Here is a 22,409-nt window from a genome sequence, read left to right as displayed (position 1 = left end):
CTGTTGTCTGGAATAGATAGCATATTCTACCTCTAAAACATGAAGGCAATATCCAAAACATCTGCCTCCATAGAAGAACTGCAGAGATATTCTACTTAAAATGAAACGTATTCTTTTCTTGTCAGCCCCTAGATATTTTCTTGGTCTCGCTCTGTTCCTTGGTAGCTTAAAGATTTCCAATCATTTTTCCTTTTATAAAATACAGCGTATAAAAATATTCTCTTTCTGGACAATAATATCCTATCATTGTACCTGAATATTCATGTGTTATGAATCTTCCTAATTAAACTTAACAAACAAGAATAGTTTTAAGTGTTGTCACTTGAACACAAGTGATTACCAGGTTTACATACTTTTCACAAATCTATCTCCAATTTCTCAGACCGTAGAAAAGATGCACTAAATCGACAAGAACATGAAGAATCTCAATCTGAAAGTATCTGTTGAAAGTTGTGGTATTATGCAGTATTATGCAAACTTCAGCCATTATTTCTCAAGTAGGTAGCAAATTAGTGTCCATTAAAATGAGGAAAATAGCTTACTGCTTCTCTTCCCATCACTATAGTAATTGCTAATGTCCCCGAAGTCTGTGCAAGGTTCTGTTTGGAAAAGTGCAAGACCTTAGGAAGTTGCTGAGTTTTTATGACCTCATTATGTAGTCCAAATACAGGAGATAATGGCCAATGTTCTGTTGGTAGAGTCAGCCACTGAACCAAAGACCAGGCTGTTCAAGTGGGAAGTTGGATGAAGGGGGCACATTCAATGTTTTATAATTTTAAGCAAATTTTAATTATGCAAATTAAAAATTGTGAAACATAAAATATACTGGTAAACTCTTACTATATGCATAGTTTCCAAGCATGTGAATTCTCCACACAAACTTCTAAATCATCAAGAATCACATACTCCCACAGCTGACAAGGCCAGTGAATTAGTTATGTTCATGTTATTGCCTGGCAACTTTAGGGGTTGAGAGAAATGCCCACCCGCCATTAACAGTCTCAGTCTTGAATGCATTAAAACCTTTGGGAAGTCATTTCTCACATAAAGTTTGAGCCCTCCTTTCACAGATCACACGATCTGTGGCCTAGGTCATTACAACCTACCTAAGATCAACCTTCTATACTCCATCTCCATATAAATATGAACCATTGTCCAATAGCAAATTCTTTCTTAGGACCATAGGGATTTTAGATCATATACGGTGATGTGACATGAAACCAAAGTGTTAATTTACTTTGATCAGAATTCTCACATTATCCAGGCATTTCATGTACAACAGACTGAATGTTTTTACAAGTGCCTGAACTGATCACAGATTATTATCTCATGTCAGCAGAGAGGGAGAGAAGAGAGGGAGAAAGAAAGAGGATGCTTTTGGAGTTTGAAGACATTCTCCTATTCCTGCCACCTTCCTTCCTACCAACGCCCAACCCAGTCTTTGGTTAAGCCAATTTTGACACTTTCTGCCTTATTGGGAACCCAAGCTAAGGTACATAGCAGTCAGAACAAAATGTGACACAAGTCCAAGAGAATATCTTCTGCAAAGAACAATTAATTGGGGTGGGGTCTGTAATTTGAAAGCCGTAGGTCAGCCTGGAACATTGTAGAATGTAGCTGTTAAATCCATTACCCAAGCCCACATTTTTGAAGGCTAGGCCTCCAGTTCCAACACTGCAAAAGCTAAAGAGTGTGGCAAAGCCTCTCCCTGCTTAAGCATCTCAACATTGGTCTAAAATTAAATTCTAATGGAAATCTCTGAGAACTGCTGAAAGTCTTTGGTTATGGTGAAACATGTAAAATTATTGCAATCGACTAAAGAATTAACCTATTTTTCCCCAAAAGCACAGGAAAAATATTCACACACACACAAGTCTCTGAGGGCTCTAGATAAAATGAAAAAGCTTCCTGAATAATAGAGGTTATATTTTTTAAAACTATAGATCTAAACAGCTATTTTGTGTGTCTGTGTGTGTGAATGGCTAGTAGGTTTGCTGAGCAAGATATAAATTTGTGATTATCTTCAAAGGAATTTATACTAATTTTGTTACGGGCATAAAGAAAATAGAAATGTGCCATGTGAATTCAGCTGAACATGCAGTAGATTCCATAAAGAAGAATGTTTTCTTTATGTCATTAATAGAAAATGGTATTCATGGTATTTTAAAAAGCCTTTTCTTTACTAATGGAGTCATATACTACAGATTCTAATTTTTACATTTATGACTTTCTCTAGAGTATTTTTAATATCCTGTGTCCAAAATGTAAGTTAGAAACTAAAGTGTGAACAGAAGAAATAAGGAGAAACAAGAGAGAAAGAATGGAGGGAACGGTGACATCCTACAGATAGTGTTTATTCTGAAGTTTAGCCCGTCAATATAACTGGGCAACAATAGCATGATATAGTTCCCTTGGGCATAGAATTTTGTTGGCAAACCCATTCTAGAACTTGCCTCACAGGCCCCAGTGAGCTTCAAACTGATGTTCTTTATAGCTATATCAATGTGCTTAATTTAGGTTGGAGTTTGGTAAGGGTCCATTCACAAGTTTTCATGAATTTCTTTCAAAGATCCATAAACCCTTGAAATCGCATAGAAATATTTTTGTGACTATCCATATGTGCACTTATTTTTCTGGAGAAAGGGTCAGTAGATTTAATCAGATTCACAAAAGTATTCAAAGATCCTTATCTCCAAAAAAATAGGCTAAGAACCACTTCGTTAGTTCATTACTGATTATTTGATACCATTTTCTTTTCTTGGAAACAAAGGCAATGTGTGTGTGTGTGTGTGTGTGTGTGTGTGTGTGTGTCTCCTGACAGAAAGACAATGTTACCATATACTGGCAGGCTAAATTTACACAAAGCATGGTATTTTTAGGTATAGCCTGATTCTCTACCTTTCATAACTAAGATATTCAGAAGTGCTTTTGTATTAGGCTATAAGGGCTTTTATTGTCTATAGAATAAATCTCCATGTATTATCACTGTAGGAAATGGGTGAGAATGTGGAGGCCAGATATATTCAGTATTTATGCAAAGGGAAATGATACTTTGATACTTTATCCAATTTTTAGCACTGGATTATAATATAATAATAATAGTAATATAAATTTATATATTTGTTTTCATATTTGAATTGGTAACAGCGTCATTCTGAAATTAGGAAATTTAATCATCTAAAATGTTTCTGTATTTCTAGGGGTTACAATACTTTGGTACATTGAGAAATACATTGTTATGAGATCATTTGACTGTTTATTGCTCTCAGTGTATCCTATGTAAATTGATCCTTTGCACCTACATATCCTCTCAAAGGGAAGAGGGGTTTCCAGCCATCTCGCCTATTGTCTGGTAGATTCTAGATAACTGAAACATTCTAGAAGGCCCATTCTAGGACTTCTTTCTCCATGAGAACTTTAAGTGGATCACAGCTGGTCTGTGAGTTGAAGTAAAGATCCCACTGACAGAACCAGTGCTCAAGATCAGAACTTGGCAAAGGCTTCTCTTGGAAGATCCTAGAATGAGTCCAAACATATCATTAGGTATAAAAAATAGCAGGTATGGCATATAATTGTTCCTTGACATGAAGCAATGTGGTAGCATGTGCTAAACCAAGGCAAAGGGAAAAATTAAATAGCATAGTACTTTGGCAAATACCTCATAAAATAATTTTAAACATTGGAAAAGAGACTCTTTTTTAAGGCATTAAAATAAAAACCCAGGGTGCCTGGGTGGCTCGGCCAGTTAAGCATCTGACTCTTGATTCCGGCTCAGCTCATCATCTCACCATTTGTGAGTCTGAGCCCCACATTGGGCTTTACACTGACAGCACTGAGCCTCCTTGGGATTCTCTTTCTCCCTCCCTCTCTGCCCCTCCCCTCCACGCTCTGAAAATAAAGAAATAAACTTTAAAAAACATACAAACCCATATAGGGGTGGATATTTCTTATGTCAGCAAGTTCTCCTCCAAAAGAAGTATGCTGTATTAACATTTCAAGTGAGCCCTTAATCTTCAAAGTGCCTTTCAGTAGGAAGTTACTTAATCCTCCTCATCAGCAGTGAGGAAAATGTCTCCTCTACAGACACGTAAATAGTTTTAAAGTTTTAAAGTGCCCTTTTGTCTCAATCGTTAAGGGCCTTTTGGTCAAAAGCATAATCTTTTGCTTCCCTCTCCTTGGATTTGAAGGAGTAATTCTCAAAAGTTCTCCATCCACAGAAGAATCAGATGGGACCATGGGTTATCCCTCCCTCCTCATACCCTCTGGAGCACAAAAAGAAATTTGGGGACAACAATTGTCATTTTCTTACAGTTTTTAAATGTTGATATAAAAATGGCACCCATTTTTGTGTAACTGACATTTTGGACATTTCCTTTAAGATGAAAATCAAACCATGAAAAACAGTGACTTAGAAAAGAGAAGGCCCCAGGACACTGATACACTTTAGAAGTATAATAGGTCACACAAGTCAAATACAGTCTCTTATTAATGGAGCAAGGAACCAAACCTCAAACTATTATTTCTCACAAGGCAGCAGTTTCTTTATAAAAGAAAAAAAAAAAACATAGCAGGCAGGAGAAGGGGGGAAATGGAGATGATTGAAGGCTTTTTTTAGTTCATATTTACAGAAGTGGCACAGAATCTTGATTATTTCTTTTTTAAGATAACTGCTCTGTACAAAACCATCTCATTTTTATGGTACTGCTCAATTCCTTAACTATTCTGGGAAGGTAAAGTGAGAAAATATAGTGTGATACCAAAATGAGCAAAAGAAGTTATTCAATGAACAATGATGGCACTTGAAAGAACTCTTGAAAATGAACTTCAAATCTTTTTCATCATGTCTCTCATGGACATTCATTTTTAATACTTCTCTTTAAAATGTCAAGTTGAACCATATGTGAGTGCTGATGTTAGGGCACTTTTTACATCTTATAGCTCACTGATAATAGCTTAAATACTTTAGAAAAAGTCTGTGACACGTCCCCACACACACACCCCTGAATTCAACTGAATTCAACAAATGTTTCCAGACGACCCATCATGAGCCTGGCACCTTGCTCAGTGGCTAAGGACAAAGCAGTAGCAGATGGCAGATGATATGTCTCCTGGGTACTTTATTGTGACTGTTACTCTATTAAGAATCAATAATCAAGCTTATCATTTATGGTCAGACATAGATAGACCCCTAATGTAGCTAGTAGTTAACTCAACAAGTGAAAATGTGCCTCCAGCTGATTTTGATTTGTTGAGTCTTCAATAAAGAGAACCATTCAGGCATTTTCTTAGTGCCTCTGATGACTTCAGGGATCTGGCCTGTTTTAAATTCCCATTTTTCACGTAGGAAACTGAACAACTGGGTACATATGAGACTTGCTTAAGGTCACGTTTCACTTCCAATCTTCTGGTTGCTGGCTCAGTGTTTCATCTACTAACCGATTCCTTTCTCTCCCTCCTCGCCCTATGCACACCCTCCTATAAACGTATGGCAATCGGTGCCTTCACTGACCTCAGCATCCCAGGAGCTCTGGGGAGAGGGCAAAGCCAAACAGACCCCCTGGTGGGAAGCTTCTGCTACAGGAGTCTGTAAAAATTTTGCTCCGTATTTTATCCCTTCATCTGTTATCTCCCCCGGGCTCAGTAATTTTAGTTTGTGCTTTTTGTTTCTCTTTTTGTTTCTTTGGTTTGCTGGCTTTGTGTTCTTTTCTCTTTTTTTTCCTTTTCTTTTCCTTTTTTAATGCAGGAATCGGTCAAGGCGTTCCGGTGGTGGCACTCATTGTGGAAGGAGGACCCAATGTGATCTCCATTGTCTTGGAGTACCTTCGAGACACCCCTCCCGTGCCAGTTGTTGTTTGCGATGGGAGTGGACGGGCATCTGACATCCTGGCCTTTGGGCATAAATATTCGGAAGAAGGCGGGTAGGTAATGAGTATGAAGCCTATGTTCCAAACTTGGAAAGATGGTATTAGTCGATTAAGATGTTGGGTTTGGGAAGGTGGTGGGGAAGAGCAGGGGAACGTATTCTAAATGTCCTGGGAACTGAGACATTCCATGAAATCTCCACTGGACTAGCCCAATAAAGAGGACAAAGGGAAAGGAAGGGTCATAGGACTCGGTAGCCTTTCTCTTCTATTGATTTCTTCTCTCTTTTGCCCCTCTCACTAAGGAGAAACAGGAACTGGGTTTTCACACACACGGCACAGCTAACCTGGACCATATAGGTCGGGTTAGTACCTTGGGAAAAGCTGGGATGTGCAGCCTCCAGGCTCAGCCTCCGAACACCAGCTTGGCCAGACTGCTGCATGTTCACAAAGGCGACACCTTAATGAAAACTTCCGGTGGCCTGTGCTGTCAGATCCCTGTAGATTGGCTCAGAAAGCAGAGTCTATAAACACTCTGTTCCTCGTTAAGCCCCTCCTGAACTCCCCGCCACCGCGAACTTTCCTTGGTCTGTCTACCCCCTAATGCTACTCTCAACAGTCCACAGCCCCCACCCCCCACTGCAAGGAAGACTTCCCTCCACAGCCTTCCCTGTCAATCTGAGGTCCCACCCAGGGAATGGTGACATCCAAGCAGTCTTGGATATTATTAGATTAAAGTGACTCGCCCCAAGGTATAAATGGGTTTAAGGAGGAAAACTCAGGGGGGCATCACTGGATTTTTATTTCATTCAAATTTTTAAAGTTTTTATTTATTTAAGTAATCTCTATACCCAACGTGGGGCTCAAACCCATGACCCCGAGATTAAGGATCACATACCCTTCTGACAGAGCCAGCCAAGCGCCCCTAAGTCACTGAATTTTTAAATAAGGAACTTGCTAACGGAAACAATTCTCCTAACACATGAAACTGGTGGGCAAAAGGAGCCCCAAAGGAGATGGGGTCTTTTGTTCATCCCTTTTACAAACACATCGAGTGTCTACTGGGTGCCACACACAGAGATGGGAAAAAAGAATAACAACTCTTCCTGCCATCAAAGAGCTCATAGTAAGTCTAGTAAGTAGATAAGCATGTAATGATTAGTAGTAAGTGACTGGCGAGCTTGGCTGCTCAGGACACTCCCTTCTCCACCTGTCTGCCACGCAGCCTTCCTTACAACAGGCTCCTCCTGGCAGCCCAGTAGTGTGTTTTCTCTCCCATTCCTTTCCTTGTCTTTGCCCGAGGCCCAGCAATGCTCCAGGTGAGCGTTAACCCTGCCCCCTTCCCGGATAAGTGTGTGAGCCTAAATATGGGAAAGAAAGGAGACACACATAGGAGAGTCACAGGCTTCCCACTAACGTTGCAAACACTGACAGTGATTTGGGGGCGCCTTAAAGCTTCTGATGTGAAAAAGAAAAAAAAACAATATTCATGAGCATGAAGTTGGAGTTTGCTTCCTGGCAAATTTAAATTCTGTCTTCTCCTTTCATTGTAAATACTGGTCCATTTTATAGCTAAGAAACTAAAAAGAACATTTGCCTGAACACCTCCACGTCTGTTACCAACCAGAATTCAGGATCCTCAACTGTGCTTTGCTTTTATTAAAAATGTAGCCATCGTTCTCATCGATTTAAATATAGCAACGTGTTTCTTTTTCAGAAAGAACTAAAGACTTTATACAGTTTTTAGCTTCCGCTAACTTTTTTCTTCCTAATTCTTGCAATTATTTTATTGCATTTCCACAAAGTAAATGCAAGTTTGCATTCAGAAGGCACATTTCCCTTTCAGAAAATTCATGGAAAAGTGAGCTGTTCATCCTAACATTTCAGGTTTTTAAAGTCTGTACACAATGAAGGTCTGGACCCAGGGCCTACTTTTTGCCATTGTCATGGGTTGTATAGTGTGAAAATGTTACAATTTTTGATAAGTTGCTCTTCCTGATTCTGTTTTATATGTAGGGGAAATGTTACACATTTTAGAGCTGGGGGAGTGGAACTCTGTATTTTTTAACCTAGGGGACAGATACACAGAGCAATTAAGTGGTTTCCCAAGGTCGCATAGCCCACGATCCCAGGTCAGGATTCTTTCTGCTCTCTTCAAAAGTTCACTGAAATGGATTTTTGTGGCCTGTGCCTTGGTTGTTTCTTATATGTTACCTCAACGGCACCGTCTCTTAGGTAACTTCAGTTCCCTTCAGCTTCCCCTTTACATTAGAATTTCTTAATTTTTTGTATTATTGCATGTATCCCCAAAGATAAAATCAATGCATTCCTATGTGTAAACCTACTTGTTGGTCCAAGCCGACCAACCCTACAACACAGGGATTCTTTTCTTCCCCCTGATCCAGATCCAAATTAGGAGGCAGAAATACCATGCCTTTTTAACTTTAATTGGAAATGTTAGTTTTAAAACCAAAGTTTAGTTTTAGTTCTGATTATTTTATGACCAAAATATGCAAAAGCATAATCTATATGGGATCTATGCAAACATGTAAACCATGGTTGATTATCAAAGAGTATGAAGTCATGCACATAACCCGCGTGGAGATAAAGAATTAAGATATGATTTCATACCTTGGGAATTATTAAGATTAAAACTTAAAAAAATTTAAGAACCGATTAGAAACACTTATTAAGAAAATAGAAGCTTCAAGAGAAGCTTTGTATTTGCCAATCCAAATATATAGATCTATATTTATTTATTTTATATGGTGTTATAATAAATGTATGCTCTTGCTCCAGGAAAGCAATTATAAATTTATCATGATCAAATGAATTCAGATGTTTGTCTGTGTCATCTGAATAACTGCCAGAATCATGTTTATTTAGCTTGAGAAAAAGTAGTCTGGCCACACATATGCAACCAATTTAAAAAGAACATTTCCAAGGGCTCCTGAGTGGCTCAGTTGGTTAAGCATCCAACTTTAGCTCAGTCATCATCTCATGGTTCATGAGTTCAAGCCCCACGTCAGGCTCTGTGCTGACAGCTCAGAGCCTGGAGCCCGCTTTGGACTCTGTGTCTCCCTCTCTCTCTGCCCCACTCCCACTTGCACTCTGTTTCTCTCTGTCTCTCAAAAAAGAATAAATGTTAGAAAAAATTAAAAAAAAAACATTTCCAAAAAACATTATTTTGCAGTAGTGTGTTTGCTTTATGCTAAAAAGAAAAAGAAAAAGGAGAGATAGAATCCCAAGCAGGCTCTGCACCATCAATGTAGATGTGGGGCTCAAACTCACAAACTGTGAGATCATGACCTGAGCCCAGACCAAGAGTCAGACGCTTAACTGACTGTGCCATCCAGGTGCCCCTTTGGTGATTTAAATATGATGTAAGCATTTTTAAACTCATTTATAGATTGTTAAATCACACAGGTCCAAGGACTGTAAATGTGTATATTTAGCTATAAAGCTTTTCACTTTATAATCTTAAAGGAGTGAATGAAATTTATACACCTTGTATTTTAACTTTTATGAACTTGGTATTTTGCCCTTAAATTCCCTATTGTTAACCAACGTCTAAGAATATGAATTTGAAAGGTCATCACTTAGGAAGCAAATTGGAATTGGCAAAACTAACTTGTGTCGATGAGATTACTTGAGGTAAAGGAAGACAGAGCGTATCCATCCCAAAGTAAATGGGTTTGGATACGCTAGGAGGGCAACTGCAATTGAATTCATTTGCCTTCTTCTCCCTCTCTGCCCTGCAGCAGATGCTACCAGAAAGAAATGGCCAAACTCTCTTTTTCCCTTAATGTCGAACTAGATCATCCTATTTCTCATCTGTCATAGTTTTAAAATGAGCCACAACTCACTTTCCTGGACTAATTTCATTCCGTAAAAATATCATCAAATTTTTCTTTTCTGAATCACAACTGACTAAACACTGCCAACAAACAGATTGATGCTACCCAAGTGGCATTAGATTCACTTACCTAAGTTTTCAAATAGGAAGATTCCACATTTTGCTATGTTGAGGAAGCAAGCTGACCAACTTTGCTTACAGTCAGAACACCTTTCAGGTGGTAGCTGCCTGCAGTTAAAGTCAGAGAGTAGTTTGCTTGGAAAGTAACTAAGTCTCAGGTTGCAGAGAAATATGGTGTAGCTCCTCATTTATCAGCCATTGAGAAAGTGCCACACAGATGAAAGATGTCAGCGTGAAAAAGGCATCCCGAACGAATGTGTACTCTAAGGTGATGCTCCTCATTTATCTGGATTTTATGACTAAGTCTTACATTTATTTTGGTGTCTTCTTCCCGAAAATAATTATGTGGACTTACCATTTTCAGAGAGCCTAGGACAAGAAGTAGAGCTTGTGGTAACAGAAAGCCTTAAAGCTCTTACATAGACTGTTGATAACTCTGGGGATGGCACCAAGGGGCAGACGCCAATAGACTGTTCACATTCGTATTCGTCTGGAATTTGTATTAGATATCATGGAGAAACACTGAGCCACTAATGGCTCGTTCTTGAGGAAGAGAATAGATAATATATTTCAAGGAAAAAAATCTGATTTTCCTGTTTAAAGGGGACTTAATAAAGATCCCTTTATTTTCTGATTAGCTGAGGTAAAGGCATAAATGGAACACAAAGTAGAGATGAGAAAGGAAAAATCCATTGCATGGCTTCAAATTATATCACTGTGTCCTAGCACGGATGTAACGAAAGTTTGCTTCTCTCCAAATATACATCAAAGTGACCAAAGTCAGGAGGAAGTCACCAGAAAACTAGCCATTTTAGAAATTCAGGTGCAGTCTGTATTCCCTAGGGCATATCACTCCATGCAGTGGTTACTAATGTTTTCTTCTGCTTGAGAGATTTCCATCTAAGGCTGAAGGATGTCACAGCCCTATCATTTTTCTCTATAAGATCTGCTGAAAGGAAGTAATTGATCTCAGTAGTCTGTATCCCAATATGATTTAGACATAATTGGAATGTCAAGTGAGAAAGAAGGAAACAAATATCAAGCATGCTGACTTCCAGTGTCTATTTTAGTTTCCATTAATTTCATCTTACCTTGTCTCTTTTCTAGAATTTTCTATAAGAGAGCATGTCAAAACTTGATTCTGTTTTGTAACTTTCTCAGAAGGGACGGGAAGAAAGTTGGAAACATCTTGTATAGACAAAGCATACCAGGAGCTTTATTTAAAAAGGGGTGTTGTTTTTGTAAACCGTTTTCTAAGTTAACCTTTATTGAGTGCCTACTATATGCCCTCAACGTAACTGTTAGAGAATGAGCAAGACATGGCCCTGGCAGAGATTTTATAATGGAGGTTAAAACACAGCCATGAATACAGATAACTAGAAGGTCACATGTGCTGTGATAAACGTACAAGAGGCCAGAGGACAAAGTACTTGAGTGTGGCATTTCCCCCAAGAATCTCTTCAGGGGTGCCTGACTGGCTTAGCTGGTAGAGCATACGACTTTTGATCTCAAGGTCATGAGTTCCAGCCCCACGTTGGGTGTTAATTACTCACATAATGGCACAATAGTCTCTATTGCTCCTGTTCCCCTTTTCCATCAAAAACTGGATCCAAACTGAGGATCAGCCTGGAAGACAAGAAAAGCTAATATTTGACCCTCTTTTGTGTAACTCAACACAGAAAAAAAAAAATCAGTTTGAAGAGTATTGAAAGAAAGCCAATAAAAGAGATAGTGTGTTTGTATGTGTACGTACATACTATTATGTTGAATTTGTATATACCCAAATGCATATTTAAATACATTTGCATGTTATTTATATATAATATATATTTATATATTGAATTTATATATTTCAGTTTAATGAAATCAAGTTAATTGACAAATTAATCCAATAAAATCAATTAAATTATATATAATTTATAAATACACTAATGCCTATAATTATTGAATTGCAATTTTTATATTGCAATTTTCCCCTCTGTGGAATATATTAAAGATATTGATATATAGATACCTGTGCCATCGTATCTAAGTTCCTCAAGGCTGGAGTAGCTTCATTTATTTAGGAAAGTTCAAAAGAAAATACTCCGTCTTCCAGTTTGCTGTTTGGTCCCTCCATGTTGTGTCAGCATGGAAAGAATAAAGCATTGACTAAAAAACAATTACGTAGAGTTCATGGAGGAAAGTACTAGTGAGGGGAAAAGTTCTATTGATCTCTATCAGTCAATCAGTTCTCTAAATTGATTAAATTTGCTTTAGAATTGCTCAGCTCCAGGCTGGGAAAGTGTGGCCTTGAACATCAACAGCAAACATTAGAAAGAACACAGAGCTGCATAAGCCATCATGGTAAAGAAATCCTTTTCGGAGAACCACTGCCCATGACTTTTAGACAGCCCATCAATATCAAGTGAAGATTGCACAGGATGGATCAACCATGTTTCTCTGAGATTTGCTCAGCTCACTTCTTGGCCACTTGTTACACAGAATACATTCAAAATAGGCAGGTGGTTATCACACTTTAGCATGCCTGAGAATCACCCAGAAAGTGTTGGGAGACACAGGTTCCCCTAAGTATCCTGATTCGGTGTACCTGGGCTGAGGTACAGGAAACTCTATGTGAAAACAAACTTGAGGTGATTCCAACCAGAATGGTCCATAGACCACGCTTTTGGAAACTCCTTTTAAATGTATACAAATTAGCCTTCTGATGTTTTCAGAAAGAGCCTCCTCACTTGCTGTGCTTGGCGTGAATTCTCCTCACACCAGTCATGGCACTGTTGCTGCAAGCACTTTGCACCCTCTGCCAAATTTTGTCCCTGGAACCCAGTTGGCTTGAGAAGTTGATTTAGCATGAATCACCTCATTTATTTCTTTATCACAGCTGTTCTTGGTTTCAAACATCTGTTAGACTTGAAAATTCCTCCCTTGAAGAGAAAGCTATACCATAAAAATACTCATTTTGACAGGACTGGTAAATTTTTCTGTTCACATTTTTATTTACATGGATTTCTTAAGGGCGTTCAGTTCATTTTATTTCTTTCAAAAATGATTGTCCAACTAGTTCAAAATATATGACCCATTTCCAAAGAGAAAAAAAAAAGAGGATGAGAAACTTGAAAATATTTAAAACTGAATGATGGGTCTCTGCTGTTGGAGACACCATTGACAGTCATCAAGGACATTACGTTCAGCATTAGAAGGTCTTAGCTCATTTTCCTTTGACTTTACAATTGCGATAGGCAACCACTTAAGAGTCCCAATTTCCCACTTGCCTGTAGCATTGATTTTCACTTTTTTAAAGTCTGTAAGTCCTTTCTCATATGAAATATCAGATAGAAGCGCAATATATAAAACACAGGATACATGTTCACTCTGTTGAAGCTGGGGTGGAAGGCCTAGACCAGTGGTTCTCAAGTTTTTATCTTGCATCAGAATCAAAGGGCTTATCAAAAATTGAATAGCTGGGCCCCATCTTAGATTTTCTAATTCAGTAAGTCTGATTGGCCAGGTGATTTGCATTTCTAAGAAATACCCAGGAGATACTGATGCTGTGGGTCCAGGGACCATAATTTGAGAACCACTGGTCTATAGGCCTCCTTTCTGTGCCTGGCTCTCACCCACTAATGCAGCTCTGAGGCATCTTTGGGGCACCTCCTCAGAATTCTTGGGGCTTCTTTGTGGAAACCAGTTGACCATTAATCCACAGGACAAGTCCAAATTCCTTGGCTTGGACTGAAGACCCTTTGCATTCTGGCCCCAGCTCTCTCTACAGTCACATCAATGAACCTTCCATTCACCAGACAACAGAACTGAATTGTACTTCCCATTGCTGCCATACACCTCTCTGCCTTAGTGTGAGATGTACACATACATTTCTTTACCCACTTCTACGACACATCCTCTTTCTCTTATGAAAAGAAGCAGTGAGGACTTTAAAATCCACAAAGACATTTAAAATGTATTTGAGGGAGCCTTAGATAATAAAATGTCCTGGTATTTAATCCTCTACCTTAGAGGAGATGAATTCTGAATCATCCTGGCTGATATTAGAACCTGCAGCTGCTAGAAATAGAGTGGATTAACATCTCACCCTGTGGTATCATTAATAATAGATAATGTTTGCAGCGTCCTTAATGGATTTCCATTAGATTCCCCATGCAATTCTCCTTGTTGATTATGGACTACAGGATTCATAAAAACTAGATACAACAGTGACCACCTGCTATAAAAGCTTCTTCCACCAGAGACACACTAAAGATGCATTAAAGTAGTATTCCAAGGTTAACTCAAGTCTGCACTACTGTTGTCTAGGAGAGGCTCCACTCAGCTTCAATACACTTTTTCTTTAATTGTCCTAATTGCTGGACAGCTGTCCTCTAGTTGATATACATATTTATGGTATTTTCTGGAGTTATTCCATGCAAATCAAGTATCCATAAGCAGTGATCCCTAAAGTAAGTGGTAAAAAATCAGTTTTTTTAAATTCATGAAAGCCACAGTTCATTCAGCGTCTTGGAGACAGACCTAAAATTTACAGTTCTTTAACCCTATGATATCCCTGGTATTCACCATTTGATAGTATATTTGAGATTTTCTTATCCCTAGTGCAGGGATGACAAATGGTTTTCATCTTGAGTGTCAACAACAATCAACTGGTACCGGCGTCCTAGAATAATGTGTTGAGAATTATTCTGAGGCCACACTGGTGCTCAGGGGAGAGATTATTGTGATAGATTAACAATGATGCAAAGAAGGAAAGGTACACTCAACATGCCATGGGTGTCTACTTTTGTTCTAGAGTGAAGACAACATCTTATAGATAGCCCCATATATCACCACCAGGCAATCATCAAATAGCACATTGGATTATGAAGCCAAGCGAAAAATAAGAAATTTATCTGCCTAAAAGATACCTGGGAAATAGTCCATCTTTAATCAACGCTGTGAAGTGCATCAGTCTAAACTGTCTGACAATATGAGGCTTTCCCTGCAGGCATAATACATAGGATATCAAAAACGAGAGGCTCTTTGTTGTGGGATACTGTTTGAAGCTGGATTGAGGGACAAGTTAATTCAGTTGTCTATGGATAATTAATAAGAAACACTAATTTATTATTATTTTTATTTTGAGAGAGAGAGAGCATGCACAAGCAGGGGAGGAGCTAAGAGAGAGGGAGAGAGAGAGAATCCCAAGCCTGCTTGGGCTCTGTGCTGTCAGAGCCTGATTCAGGACTTGAACTCACCAAACTTGAGATTGTGATCTGAGCCAAAATCAAGAGTCAGATGCTTAACTGACTGAGCCACTCAGAGGCCCCAAGAAAGACTAATTTTAAAACAGTGAGGAATTAATCCATCACTAATCCATCTAAAAAAAAAAAAAAACAAGAAAGAAAATTATACTTGTTCCAGCATCTCACAGAGTAGGATATGGGGGTAGAAGGAATCTTTGACAAACTGCCTTGAGCGAGAATTGAGATTTACCCCACCCTTTTCCCCATACCTCTGACCCCCTTCCCAAAAGCATACTTGCAAAAGTGAAGTTACTATTTTTTAAAGCTTCTGCATGCAAGAACCTGGTCTAAACACTGTCTTTCATTAAACTCTATGGTGTAGGTAGGATAATTATCCCCATTATATAAATGAGGAAATTGAGGATGGAAGGATTACAGAGTTTCCTCAACATCTCACCGGTAGGGAGTGGTCTGCCCAGGCAAATGGGGGCCGGAACCTACGCTCCTAGCAGCTACACCGTATCACCTCTAGGAAGATGAGACCAGTAACGGCAGGAAGTTTGCTTGCCCCAGAGCTGTTATTATTTTTTTAAGTTTATTTATATATCTTGAGAGAGTGCATGCATGGGAGGGGCAGAGAGAAAGAGAGAAAAAGTATGCTGGGCTCAAACTCATGAGCCATGAAATCATGACCTGAGCCAAAATCAGGAGCAGGACGCTTAACTGCCTGAGTCATCCAGGTGCCCCAGGGCTGAGTTATTCTGAACAACAGCTTCCATCTCCCCACCCCCCCCTTCGTGTCACACGCTGGTTAACTTCTCCTTTGAATAAATGTTGGACCAACCTTTAAAGCATATCCGTGAAAGAGATGCCAGGGTCTTTGCCTGCCCAAGAACCTCATACATCTAATTCCAGCTCTGATTCTCTCTTTTGTAGAGGGTCTAAACCAATAAAAGTCTGATTATTCCTTTTTCCTGGCCACGTGCAATTATCGTTGATGGGATTTCACTTGGAATGAACACAGAAGATGTGTCTTTCCCTTTAATTTTGGAAGCAGAGAAGCTGCCTGACCATGTGTCAGTCCCTGTATTCTTTGGCAACACTTAACAATTTCTACTCTTAGCCATAGTCCTAAACAATAGCAAAAGAAAGGAGAGAAATTACATATGCATAGCCAACACTGTTGAGGATTTTTCACCTGAGCGTCCTGCTAGTTTCTGCCCAGGGTAAAGTGCTTGGCAGTCCTGTCTGCCTCAACAGCAGTTCTGTCGAATAGAACTTTCTGTGATGATGGAATTGTTCTCTGTGCTGTCCAATAGAAATATCTGTGATGATGGAAATATTCTGTGCGTAATCAGATAGCCACTGAGCACTTGAACTGTGACTAGCGTGACCTAAGGATTTGAATTTTAAATTTATCTAGCTGTAATTCATTCTAATTCAAATTGCCAACAGCTACCACATTGGATAACATAGCTCTAGTATTTCTGTAATTGAGTTCCACCAAACTGGGAACCCTTGAATGTCTGATAGATTTTCAATATTGACATTTTCTCTTTGTTTTTTTTTTATTAAAATTAAAAAAATTTTTGAAGTTTAATTATTTTTGAGAAAGAGAGACAGCATGAGTGGGGGGAGGGCAGAGAGAGGAGACACAGAATCTGAAGCAGGCTCCAGGCTCTGAGCTGTCAGCACAGAGCCCAATGAGGGGCTCGAACTCACAGACTGTGAGATCATGACCTGAGCTGAAGTTGGATGCTCAACCAACTGAGCCACCCAGGTACCCCTTCCTTTTGTTTTGAAATTACATTCTTCATCCAGCCAACATTATGTATTCAATAATTCAACAAGTATTTTTTGAACACCTACTCTGTTCCAGGCACTGTTTTAGGCCCTGGCAAAAACACATCTGTCTACAGAATAAACAAAAATGTTTGTGATTACAGAACTTACATTTTAGCAGGGTTAGATAGATAGTAAGTAATGAACATAATAAATAAACACATTTTATAATGTTTTAAAAAGTGATATGCTATAGGGAAAGGGAAGGGTAAGGGAATCAAGGTAAGGGGGTGGTGGAAAATCTGTCTTCAGCACCTTCATGAAGATTGAGAGAAGAGAACACATAAGTAATATCGTGTACAGTTCATGCGTCCAAGGAGTTAGGCCAGCTAGGATTTTCTTAGATTAATCTGACTTTATGAAATGCCACACATAAAATGCCTAGCACAAATCTTATCTTAGAATAGATACTGTGTGCCTCTCTTACAACCCTCAACCCCACTGCACCACCCCCCTTCTGTTTCCTTTTGTATGTGTATCTGTGCCTTCTATTTTACCATATATAGCTCAAGATTCTAGAGTGGATTTTTAAAAAGTTAAATAAATAAATAAATAAATAAATAAATAAATAAATAAAAGTAAAGAACAAAAGTAAGAAATGCTCCCTCTGTGGGTGGCAGTAAATGAAATTTTTTTAACAGACTGCATCCTCCAGCGTGCATCCTTCCCAATTGTAGGCAGCTTTTCTAGGATCATTCTAACTGCCTCACGTGACTAGATAGAACCCTCAGGAAAAGCCCAGGTGAACCACTTGTCTAGGGTACTTATGAAAATAAGATTAGGGGTACTATTTTCACTGGTGTTAGCTGGTAGAAGCCATTTGGATCTGGAGTTAATCCTCAGGAAAAAGTTGGACAAAGTCATTCCCTACCCACTTATTGGTCCCTTCCCAATGTCCCTTTCGTATCTTCCCCCAACTTTCTATCCAACTAGTACTTCCCAAAAACCATCAGCATCAATCAGCTACAGTTAGATGTGAGTTTCACGTAAAACATCACTTAACCTAAGAGTTACTCTTAGGCCTTCTAATTGTTCAACAAAATATTTGTTTGCCTTTTAACTAAATAAAAGGAACTTTGGGCTTCTGAGAAGCTGGGGAGTAACTCTGGGGAGGTAGTGGATCCTTGAAACCACATTATTCAGGCTCAGTCTTCTTATACATTAGATATAGAACATCCTGTATCAGGGATAAAAACAGAGGAAATCCCCACTTGTATCCAGTCATCAAACAACAATTCACTAACTTTGCATAACCACACTGAGCTGAGCCTACATGTTTTTGCCAGTATAGTTCATTATCAGAGATTCTTCCTGATTCTCTTCTCCTCTAAGTTTGGCTCTGATGTTTCTTTAACGAGTTAGTTTCCCTCTGCAGGCTCCAGACTCTTCATCTGTAAAACTGCGGCTCCTAAACTGTATCATCTCACTCTATCCCAAAGCTCAAATCCCTCAGCTGGATTTTCAGATTAGCAGTATACAGAATCTGAAATATCAAAAGTTGAGATGTTATCTTACTGGTGATGAGAAAGTATTGGTGGGGTTTTAAGAAGGATGTGCTGGAATCATGTCTGCTTTGTAGAACAACCATTCAACCAACTGTGTGGAGTGCATTAGAAGAGGACAGAGAAGAAACCAGTTAGTGGTCTGTTAGTACCAACTGAGTAAGATAGGAGGAGGGCCAAAACGAAGGTAGATGGAGAAATAAGGTAAACTCAAACAATACCCTAGGAAGTCAGACTTCTCTCTAGCTTTTGGCAGGTGCTGCTGTTGTTTTTCCTCTCCAAACAGACCACGAAGTGCGATGAGGGCACCAAGAAAATACCCCTCTGTTTTTGGTGTGACTTAACCTGGGCATTAAGGTTGACCCAAGCATGCACACATTTTACTGAAGATGTGCCTTGCATACTGCATTTAACAGGGGCAAAGTATGATGGCATATGTCCATGGAAAAAAGGCTCCAGCCATGTGCCCAAGGCCGCAAAGAAATAGCTAGTACATAGTACACACTACATAAACAAAAATAGGCAGCTGAGTCAAAAGAGGAAATATTTGCAAGCTCCACGCTGTGAGTCAGTAGTAAACATTTTGAAAATACTTCTGAGTGGTTAGACTATCACTTTTAAGGAAAATGCTGGTTCGCATCATCAGCTATTAAAAGAAGAAAATGCAAAGTAAGACCACTGAAGATGTTTATCATTAAGATGTGGGGGAGATTGATGCTTTTTAATGTCTCATCTGAACAGAATCACTTGATGGATTTGCTTGTCTCCAAGATGATCACCATTGATCTATTCCTTCTCTGTATATTCATGCTTTCCTTCCACCAAGAGATGGAGTCCATTTCTTCCCTCCTCTTAAATCTGGGTTGCTCTTAGTGACTTGCTTGATTAATTGAATGTAAGGAAATGACATTCTGGGACTTTTGAGGTTAAATCAGAAGAAGTTTTAAAGTTTTTGCCTGGGTATCTTCAAACACTCTCTCGGAATCCTTCATTTGAGAGAAGCCAGCTGCTGTGTAAGAAGTCCATCCACCGTGCAACCACCAGAGAGAGCAATGCCAGCCAGTCCTCAGTTCTTTCAGCCATCCTAGACTCGGTACCAGACAAAGGAGTGAAGAAGTCATCGTGGACATTGCATCTGCAGCAGATGCCATGTGGAAAAAGAATGGAGCCCCAGACATGATCGGTTGAGCCATTATAGCCATTCTATCCTCTCCCGAGAGGACCGAGATATCATGGAATAGACATGAGTCCCTCACTACTCTGCCTAAATTCCTAACCCATAAAATTATCAACACAATAAAAAATGGTCTTTTACATCACTAAATTTGGGGGGGGGGGGTACATATTAATAGATTACCAGAATATATGGCATACAACCCTATGAGTTCCTGGAGGTTAGGACTAAATATTATTCATCTGTCTACTTCTAGCATAGTGCCTGACACACAGTAGGCACCAGTATTGTTTGTTGAATGAATAAATAAATAGATGTATAGATGTTTGCATGGAATATTTGCAAGACCCCGCAATAGTAAAGCCTCCTAAATCTGCTATGTGTCTTTATTTCCCACATGTAAGAAAGTACTGGTGATCTCTGACTTCCCTGAAGTGGGAAAGTTCTTTCTCCAGCTTGGATTGGGAGTGGCCTCATACTGTTGGGCTCACCCAAGGGTGCAGAACACTGTTGGTCTCAGGAGGGAGCTCTGTATTGCACACAAAGGGTCCAGCACAGGCCATGCTAGGGGTGATGTCTACTAACAAAGAAGAAAAAGAAAAAGGAGGAAGAGGAAGAGAAGGGGGGAGGGGGATAGGAGAGAAGGAGAAGAAAAGAAAAATGCCAGTCTCCGTAAACTTAGGCAAAAAATGTAAACTTTTTGTGTCCTAAGGTTACATTTAATGATTTGCTTTGGCTTTAGTAAATGGCAAAATTTCATTTTTCTTTAGAGCATTAGAGATTGTCTGGAAAATGATGCCTTTTAAGTACCAAATTGTGGTATTATTAATGATCTTTTTTTTATTTATATAGGTAAAATTTTCTCATATTGTGTCTGAATAAATTAACCGAGGATGTCTTTGGAGGGCAGGAAAAGGGCTTCACTCCTCCAAAGCCATTAACCTAAGTCTAGCTCTTTGTGTCCCACTGAATTCTAAATACATTTTCTAATTTTTCAATCTAGGAATGAGACTCTGATATTGCAGGTAATTAAAGTCATTCTGAGAAAAGTGTGAACACGTGGGTTGTATTGCTAGCATCTGAACAGAATGCTAATAGCAAAGTATGGGAAGTTCCTTTGGTTACTTCCAGCCCTGGATGAATGTTGACCTATTTCAGAAACTTCTGTGACTCATCCAAAAAGCTCCAGATCACAAGTTCAGCATTTAAATGGAGACACAAATGCCATAGTATGGAGATTTTCCTCACTTCAATGACTACCCTTCTAAATCAAGAAACATTCTAATTTGAGGTATACCAAAAATAGCATTGGGACATATGGAAACACAAATTAACAGCTTCTATAAATAGGCACCACTTTGTCAAAGACCCAATTCTAAAACTAAAATTTTATATAATACTATGACCATGTTTTGATGTCAAGAAATTTTCAACCACTATTCAGTTTCCATAAAAAGAAATCTAAAAATGGGCTTATTTCTATTTTTTGCTATTTTTTGCTATTTTTTGCTATTTTTTTAAATATCACAATCAAGAGTTTTAAATCATTCCAGTGTTGTGCAGAAGAAAAAAACATGGGAAGAGCTAGGAAAGCAATAATTTCAAGAAAGCAGCCTTCCCAGTATCCTACAGAATATGGCCACAAAGTAAGAAAGGGTCCTCAGAGAAGACAGAGGCAGCCTTTGTGCCAAATACAAAACATCTCATTCAGCAAAGCAAATACTTGTGAAAAATTAGAGGCAAATAGAATCTTCAGCATCCTAAATGCACTTTGCCATTGTCCTCTGTTTTCTCCCTATCTTCTCCAAACTCTTCTGGTTTCCCTCAGATGCTCTATCAGAAAAAAGAAAAGCAAATTTCCTACAACAAATATATTTAAATGTCTACTTCCAGTGCAGATGATTAGGAAACCGGAAAACATATTTATAGGTTGCAAACTGTAAAAGCAGCACCATGAAAGAAGGCTGAATTCAGCAGACTTGACTCAAGCTACGTGACTTGGTACAAATCATTTAGCCTCTCTGGACCACAGCCTCCTCTTCTGCAAAATGGAATTACCACCTGCTTCTCTCTCAGATTCTTATGAAAATCAAATGATATTATCTCTGTAGCCCATCATGTGTCATAAACCACGATATGCTCTGAACACATCAAATGTTATACAGGATCTTGTTTTGAAAAGTTATTAAACTCTTTCTGCAAAAAGCTTAGGACCTGATATGTATTATTTCTTTGTCAAAAGGGGGAGGTTTGCAAATGTTTGTGAGCTTTTAAAGTCAAAGAAGCATCAAAAATGTGATTTTCCTCTTGATGGAAAAAGAGCTAAAGCCAAAATAACAGTTATTTAATGTTTAATGAGTAAAACTTAATGTTTTGGAATGACCAAATCATCTTTGTCCCACCTAAAACCACTCACTCTGTTCTATCAGTGACAGGCATCCCATACTTTGGAAAGCCAACCTGGAGAATCTTTATAGTTCTAGTAGTAGAATTCTGGGCTCTTGTTGCTATAGGAATTAACCAAAGCCACAACTTCATTCAATTGCAAAATTGAGCTAAAAAGAAAAAAAAAAAAAAAGATGCTTAGCGTCTTTCAGCTCTCCTCACCACTAAAACCCACAATTAGCTAAGTTGCACAGCATTTCTCAGTGTTTACAAAATGATATATTAGATACAGATGACAGATCCCTCAAATAGTTAATGACCTCAGGGAACCGGGAATTCACTATAGGTGGTTAGCAGTGGAAAACAAATTTTGAGTTGTTATCAAAATTAAACACCTGCAAATGAATGATTACATCTATCAAGTGGCTAATCAGGAGA

General features: G+C 38.8%; 1 protein-coding gene across 12 annotated transcripts in view; it reads left to right on the top strand.

Annotated features, from left to right (window-relative positions):
* TRPM3 (transient receptor potential cation channel subfamily M member 3) overlaps window positions 1-22,409 on the top strand; it is an 803,483-nt gene that overhangs the window by 611,017 nt on the left and 170,057 nt on the right. For 11 of the 12 annotated variants that reach the window (XM_045468653.1, XM_045468651.1, XM_045468658.1 and 8 more), the window contains one exon: window positions 5,744-5,918. In XM_045468653.1, the coding sequence (XP_045324609.1) occupies window positions 5,744-5,918 (175 nt within the window). Of the gene's footprint in view, window positions 1-5,743; window positions 5,923-22,409 lie in introns of those variants that run through there. The other variant, XM_045468663.1, reaches the window with a different exon arrangement.

The sequence above is a fragment of the Leopardus geoffroyi genome, chromosome D4 (assembly GCF_018350155.1).
Source record: "Leopardus geoffroyi isolate Oge1 chromosome D4, O.geoffroyi_Oge1_pat1.0, whole genome shotgun sequence".
Taxonomy (NCBI): Eukaryota; Metazoa; Chordata; class Mammalia; order Carnivora; family Felidae; genus Leopardus; species Leopardus geoffroyi.
Note: the sequence above shows the minus strand (reverse complement) of the source record. Positions and strands in the feature narration are given on the sequence as shown.